Here is an 8,584-nt window from a genome sequence, read left to right as displayed (position 1 = left end):
AATAAACCAAAAACATCGTCTCATCGATGTTTACCTGATACATTTTTGGAAACAAAAATTCAGTCAAGATGGCTCGATAGCACTCGCAATTCACCGGATCGGCAGCTCTTAGATCCCTCTTCATTTCGGAAGAAATAAGGACCGATGATGCTGACAGCGTGTAAACCGTACCAAACAGTCAATGTTAGTGGATGTATTGGTCATTCTTTATGAGATAAGATAATGGTTATTATATCGCTTCATATGTCATATGGCAATTTTGCTTATTGTCTCTAATCTCATATTGCTCTATGAAATTCGCGAAGATTTATTTTTTTCAAAGTAAATTTCCACAATTTGGAAGCGTTGTTCTAGCTTTAAACGATTTATGGTGAATTGCATAACCTTGTTGAAGGGAACAAAAAAATTAAGTTAATTGTTTTTATTTTTTTATTATTATTAAAATCAACATCACACTTAGATTAACAAAATAATTTAACATACATAAAACTTTATAAATAAATAATCTCAACAGTCAAGTGCTTAAGTTTCGATATTTTGTACTTATTCTTGAAGATTATTCAAGGCGAATAATTTATGTTTTCCAATATCACTGCTACTGCTCCCACACCATGTCTTATTCAAATAATTATTGCTTTTGTCAACGGTTCGGAGAGGATAACTCCATGTGTTTGAATTTTTTAAATCTGAATTTTTATCAGATATTTCTTCTGGGAACAAAGTAATTTTCCGAGGTTCTTTAATAAGTGCTTGTACTTTATTCCATTTCATATTTTGTTCAATCTGACTACGCTGCAGGGTTCCTTTGCTGTATTCAGTTAAATCTATTAAATAATAAAGCTTATTAGATTGTATGTAATTACAAAGACTTCGGGATATTAAGTGTAAGGTTTTCTATTAAAAATGTTTTGTTTATTTTTTTAATTGTTACCATTGATGTTATTATTTCTATCAATTTTTTATAATTATCAATGTGTATTTATTTTTTATTTCGAAAAGATCTTAACAAATAGTATTATTTGAATGTGCTTCTTAGCACAACAAGCAAATTATTCATCAAAGTATATTTAGCTAAAAGTGAAAGCTTCAGGAAGTTCTTTGATATCAATTAAAACACTACAAAGACAGCAAGACTCTTCAAAATGATGGCCAAAGAGAAAACACTCTCCTCAACAAGTCTGAAAAAATATGACACTATGAAATAGGAACGATCCGATTACTTCTCCATACCCATTTTCCAGGATCCTTTTTGTTCGTAGAGCAACATGAAACTTATGATATCAATCAGGAAGATTACCATATAGCAGAGAAAGGAACCTGTGCTATTGCCAATGAAATGTGTACAACAGCCAGGGTTAAATAGGCGGTTAACACTTTTAAACCATTCAAATTACCTGGCACAGATCGTTCACTTTTGGCGCTAATTTAACGAAGATAACCAGAGCTAGCATTGTGTTTGCGTTCACGCAAAGATGGTTTTCGTACTAACATCAGGTAAGAACGATCTACTTCACTCAAAATCCTTCAGACCCATTTGCCCCACATCCTTCATGCTAAAAACAATAGAAAAAGTTGCAGATAATTTCATCAGATTACTCCATTACATACCTGTCAGCATGCCTATAGAGCGGGAAAATCTACTGAAACCGCGCTGTTTGAGCTGGTAAACATACTATGAGAGCATATTGCATATTGGTCTTTCTATATATAGAAGGCCCCTTTGACAAGACTATCATGAAGGTATAAAGAGATCACTCATAAACAGAGAATTTAACTCTATACTGGCATGGTGAATGAGCAACACTGGGAAGGTAAAAATACGCACTTGTACGTGGCTTATAAGGATGAACACCAAACGAACACACAGTGGAGTACTCTCAACACATATGTGGAGCATACTAGTGGATGAACTACTTCACGACTTACGAAACAACGGAGTAGCAGTGTAAGGCTATGCAAATGATATAGTCAAAAAAAGTAGAAAAATATCTGAGCATACTCTATGCGACTGAGTGTAAACCCAGCTAAAACTAAAGTTGTAACATTTACAAGAAAATACAAACTCAAACATCTGAAACCAATCAGGCTCCATGAAAAAGAAAACAGTTAAGTTCTTGGCCATACATCTTCACTAAAAATTCAATTGGAAACATCACATTAAGGAGGTTACATAGAAAACCACTTGGGCTCTAATGATATGTAGATCCCTAACAGTGAAACTTTGGGGTTATGCACCAAAAATATTGCGCTGGGTCTAGTCGGCGATAAACAGACCTCTCATTTTATATGGGGCACTTATCTAGTAAAATGAAACCAGACAACTGATTAACGTACTATACAAGCTACAAAGACTGGTGTGCATATATATAAAAGGTGCCATGAGGACATGCCCAACGGCATCCATGGAAGTCGTTCTAGAACTTACACCCTTGCCAATATATGTGAGGTCCCAAGTCAAAAGCGCGGTTCTAAAACTGATGAAACCTGACGAAACCTGACGGACAACTGACTTAATCGCAAGAGGTTCAAATATCTTCTAAATAGTGTCCGGAGTTTTGAATGCCATGGGTCACGATAAATGCAAAATTCTGGGAAAGCATCAAACAAACCTATCAGCTAATGGAAAGCACAATCGCATGGTTCACTCACGGTTTGCTTACAGAGCAAGGTGTCTGAGCGGGCATAGTCGTACCAGGCAAGAAGCATTGAGAACCGTTGGGAGAAAGTACTAGTGTCTTTCAAGTTAAAATTTACGCAATATTTAAATGTGTGCTTTTGAATATTGACAGGAAATACTAAGAAAAAAATATCGGAATACTAACAGACAAAAAAACGGTTATCAAAGCACTTAACTCGCGTCAAGTGACTTCAATACTGGCACAAGAATGCCTTGGAAAGCTAAATAAGCTCGGCTAATCAAATCAGGTGTCCGATTCTCTGGGTACTGAGACATACTGGCGTACGCAGAAACCAAAACGTAGATTTGTATACTAGCCAGGAAAGAAGCACCTACACTGATAGGGGGGCCGGAACCCTTCTATGGATTTGAACAATACCCTCTTTTCTGTCACAAAAATAAAGGAGAACTAGAACAAAAATGTTTACTGGAATGATCTGCCGGAGTTAACACAATCCAAATCACTTATTAATACCTACTGCAATAGGAGATACTAGGATTGTATGGATTTATCAGAAGAGAAGCTTGGAATCACCACAGAATGTTATGTCATAAAATGTGTATTCGGCAGGTTTAAAGTTAAGTAAAAACAACAAGTCTCTTGTTAACATGTTGGCATCACTATTGCAATCTGTCAAATACCATATTTGTTTTTCAGAATTAGGAAAACTGACGTGGCAAACTGAATTTTGTATAAATTCAAATTTTATTTTTATTTTTGTGAAATTTATATTAATAACTATTTGTTATCGTGCGAAATTTCATATATATTTTCATATATTGAGTTTTCAAATTATATAAATGCCTGATGATTGCATCCCACTAAAACGTGGAGACCAGCAACAATTAAGTTAAGAACAGCAATCACAGCAACTGTAGCAGCAACAACAAAATTAGCATCAATAGTAGCCTAAAAATCAAAAACAAACCACACAAGAACATCAATATTAAAGTCCAAACGCCTTTAAGAAATTATTATTATCAAAATAAAAACATAACGTTTATTTATTGCGTCAATAATTAAGCGCGACTTGAGTCCACATACAAGCAGCGACAATCATGAAAAATTCGAAAAATAGACAACAATGGCTACTGTAACAGATTTGATGCTTTGAGAGATAAAAGCGAATACGCAGAAATATCTGACGAAAAACTGTTAAACCATCGTAAACATAAGAGAAAAAAAGTACCTTGGTAAATACATTTACAAATGTAATAGGTAAGAAAAATGTTTACCTATTAGCAAAGGCATGATAAATGAAACCAAAATATAGGTTTCAAATGAGATCAGAATCGAAAAATTATAGCTAAATTAGAGACACAATCAAAACAATTCTACATCTATAAATTGGAAAGTAGCAAGGGACTAACAGCTGTACTTAAGGGCTTCGAAGCAAAAGTAAATACTATAGAAACTAAGAGGCGTAGTAGGAATATATTTTTGAAGAATAAAATATATTGAACATATTAAATAGAAACCGTGAAGTACAACTATTGTATCAAATTAAGTAATATCCTGAAATCAAGTTAAGTGCGGCTTAATCTGTCCTATTTAATCACTTCAATTTTTCGTAAATAGAAAAATTTTCAATCAAAGAACCCCACAATAAATAATTTTCCAATATAACACTTGCGCTATTCCAATATAATAATACTATTGATCAATGTATTTAATTAGGTTGGGTTATTTTTGGTGCACAATCGAGACCTAAGTACATACCACTGCAAGGTCAAATCACATAATTGCTGTCATTCTCGAATTGTATAAAGAAATGTGTGGTAAGAAGAAATACAAACGATTCCATTAATAAACAAGGGGATGCTTTGTAAGGACTTTTCTGGATGTACAACTGTGCGCAATGACACAGGTCGATAAGTGGTCAGACTCCCAGTAAATCAGAATGCTGATCTGTGAAGATTTTGGTTAAGTCAACAAAATATGCTAGCAATACTGAACAGTTATTTACGACGTTTGAATTGAGATTTAGAAATGTATAAACCATATCACGATTTCATGGGTAAATATTAGACGTGTAGTTACATGGGAGTGGTACAAAACTTGAATTGTGACATTGCACTCAGGTTGTTATTTTCGCAGTGCCCATTCGGAAACAATTCATTTAACACCACAGCAAATAAGAAAAGGATCCAGCATCACTACGTCAATCAAACAATAACGTCGAACAGTTGAGCGGTTCAGAGATCGGGTTTACCTTACTTTGAAGTTTACTTTTTTAATTCAGCTACCAGGAATTCTGAATAGGTACACTTGATTTAATTAACTATTTATGGTTTCAATTTCACAACTGAGGTACTAACAATGTAGAATTATTCTGATGAAAATTATGAAATTATATACATATCGATATAACTTTTTCGTTAGCATTTATTTGTAAAAACCACTAAAATTTATTTATATCAAACCTTTCCAGCAGTCAGCAGTTTTTCTGTTACTTATTACAGCTGATTTTCTCTGACGGTGTGATCGAAAGTAATTTCTTAATATATTCTCATTATCGATATAACTAGTCTAAATAAATAAAAAAAGTTTTTTGATTATTATTCTTAATTAAAAAACAAATATCCGTTTTATTTACGTTTGTAGTTTCATCTGTATCCTGTACACTTTTGCTTTGATTATTCCGATTTTCATCAATTATTTCTTCATGCTGAGATGATGAGCTAAGAATTACTGATTTACGCGAAACATTTGCAGCAGAATTCGCCGCATATGGAAGTTTGAAACTACACATAGATGATTCTGGAAGTTTCCATATTTTTAGATCGTCATTCCAAAATGAGTTTCGAATAATTTCATCAGCGTCCCTGTATAAATTGGAAGCTTAGTAAAGATTAGCAAGTAATGTGTGATTTTATAAAATATGTATGTTCAAATAATTATCATTTTATTTAATATTTTATTGACATAGAAACCAATATCAAATATTTTAATAATTTTTTGAATTCATATACATATATGCATATACATATATCCGTTACGATCGTTCATGCATTTACTTTTGTATTAGAACTTGCCACATATTTTGTATTATTTTTATTTTCTGTGCAAGTTATATGTAAATAAATAAGAAGAAACCAGCAATGAAATAAATACATAAGTATAAAATATAATTTCTGTATATTGATGATTTTATTAATTGTAGCTTAATAATTAAGCTATTTATGCGGTATATGAGCATTATAGAAGGTAATGTGTCTAATTGCACTTATTTTGGTGAATTCGAGCATTATCCCTGTCACAGTTTTCTCCAAATTGACACACAACCTTCACCTAATATAGCTTTCTCTTGATATGTACAATCCGTACGTATTAAATTAATGTATGCCGCGAAACCTTCTTTGTAGCTTTGTATCCACCGAGTTATGCATCGAACCTAGAACCCTTCATATAAAACACCAGCCTAATGAACATGATAAGAAAACCTTAGATAAGGACACCACAGGAGAAATGGAGGCTCTCTATGTACAGTTTAAAAAAAAATATGAATGCGGACAACATCATTGCATTAAAATTGATATCTTCAACGCAAAAGTGGGTAAAGTAGTTATCTTTGGTCCGATGGTCAGAAAATGCAGCCTTCATACAAAAGTTTTTGATAATGGATGAAGGATCATTGTTCTCGCTGCGACTGGAAATAAAGTAGTTGGTAATACCAAATTTCAGCATTGCGACATACATTAGACAATATGGCTGTTACCCTAACATATCTCACGTTCTATACCTACAGCTGCAAAACAGTTGATTGGGTATCATCGAATACGAAGAAACAACCCCGCAGTCAGTCGCGATGTCAGTACTATCTTATCCAGAAAAAAAGAGATGAAATTTTCAATAGCTCTTTGGACACCTCATTGAATTCACTCAAAAAAGATGTATTTAATTCAATGAGTACCTCGTATAATAGCTTTTATGAACATGATATGTTATACTTTTTTACATGTTTATAGATGTGTCTTTCTTACATAAAATTGACAATTGACCTATCAAGTAGCAATAAAAGGAATAGGCAAAAAGAAGTAATGAAAAAGTAAGAAAAATTAAATAAAAATTGGAGGAATTTATTATGTCGTCATGTTATGAGGTATAGTCCTCATTTCGATTCAGTCATGATAACCATGGAATCAGAAAACGACTGTTGCATAAATCTGTTGCATTTTATAATAGTAAAAACAGAATTAAAAAAATATACATTTTAGAACATTAAAACTAACCAGTATTTTCCATCTTTTCTAAGAATGGGTATCGCCTTATCCATCAATTGCTGATAAAATTTCAAGTTTCTGTCTAGTCTTCTGATTGATTCTAAGTAATCAGCTCGGTCTAACTGAAATTCAGCTTGCAAATCAGATATTTCTCGTTCAAGTGTTTTAATTTTCTGCCTGTACAATCTAAGATACTCATTTTTTTCAGTGATCTCCTGTTGAATGTTTGTGTAGTGTCCTTGCAACAAATCGCGGTCTTCGGTTTGCTCGACGCGACTGAGAGCATGAGCTAGTGCACTTAATCTTCTCTGGGCATCGATTTTTTTTCTTTGTCTTCGTTCCTTTAATTGAATGTCATCTGCACATTCTCCTCCTATTAATTTTTGCTTTATAGCTTCTATACGCTGTTTAGCTTCTAACTGAATTATGTCCGTTGACGCGACATTATCGTTTAAGGGAATCTCATTTAAATATACGTCCTCTTGCCCTAACTTATTTGATGTGAGGTTTTTTATTTTTTCTTCATAATGATTGCGCAAATGCTCAATGTCATGAACATGTTTTTCTTGGCTTGTTTGTTCCAGTTGCGATGATTCAAATTTCATTTCCATTTCTTTTTCCTGTTTTAGTGTTGAGTCATTTTCAGCAGGAATGTGTTGCAATGAGAGTTTTATATTAGTGTCATTTAAAAGTTTTTTTAATTTAATTATTTCATCTTGATATTCTCGTAGTTTTGCGTCTTTAGGGTCCTCATTAATTTTGGGCTTGTTAGAAATATTTTTTGCACGAGCTGCATAACGAAGTGTTGAAATTGTTTCGATATAGTTATAATCTGCTGGTGAAATACATGCAATCATAAGAGTTTTTGTATTACCGCCTAAAGAATCCTGTGTAATAAAAAAATCATTAGGATAATTAAAAAAATTTTTTTGCATACAAGTATTTAAATATAATTTAGGATTTTTTTAAAATAATATTAATTTTTCCACCACTATGCAGTAGTTTAATTAAATCTGTTAAAATCAAGTTTAGAAAAACTCAAAATAGATAATATAATAAAATATTATTAACTTTGAGTTTATAAAAAAACCATTTTACATTTTAGAAATTTCTTAAATAATTAACCACAATTAACCACAATTTCATGGATCATAAGGATTCAAGACTAGGAAAGATAGGTCTATACCCTCTTTCATTAAAGAAATCGGACTTGGAGAAACACTGTCATCCGACTAAGGGGCACAATAGATCTGTTAGGTCGCAGTGCACGATTCCTTCTTTTAATAATAATAATAACCACAATAGTTAATATTCGATTTAAATAGTAGATCATAGATGTGTAGCTAGTAATAACCAATTTTCCTGAAATTCTAACTAAAATATACTTTAATCTCAGAAATACTAATTTTGTAATAAAAAAATGCCAATAATATAAATACCTTTTAAAATCTACGAGAACACCAATATATATATATTAAATGATGTGTTTTTAATTACACTAGCTTATGTTACAAATAATTAAAAATTTTATTTTCCAAAAACTATAAATTTTACAAAATATTCGACTTACTTAGCTTATCTTCAGCTTAAAATCAACTTGAACGTTTGATTCATTTTGATGCATTCATTTGAGATCGATCAAGTAGAGGAAGTATTACACTATCGCTGATACTTAAAATGAAT

The 8,584-nt window shown here is 32.3% G+C and overlaps 1 protein-coding gene across 1 annotated transcript; it reads right to left on the bottom strand.

Moving 5' to 3' along the window:
• Positions 1-457: 457 nt before the first annotated feature.
• LOC119675207 (kinesin-like protein KIF17) lies at positions 458-7,797 on the bottom strand (the record flags this gene model as incomplete). The annotated part of the gene is made up of 4 exons (XM_038086396.1): positions 458-824; positions 5,102-5,207; positions 5,275-5,503; positions 6,911-7,797. Coding segments are annotated over 4 exons (1,503 nt in total), but the record flags the coding sequence as incomplete, so codon positions are not given.
• Between the last annotated feature and the right edge of the window lie 787 nt (positions 7,798-8,584).

Source organism: Teleopsis dalmanni, chromosome 2 (assembly GCF_002237135.1).
Source record: "Teleopsis dalmanni isolate 2A chromosome 2, ASM223713v2, whole genome shotgun sequence".
Lineage (NCBI taxonomy): Eukaryota > Metazoa > Arthropoda > Insecta > Diptera > Diopsidae > Teleopsis > Teleopsis dalmanni.
Note: the sequence above shows the minus strand (reverse complement) of the source record. Positions and strands in the feature narration are given on the sequence as shown.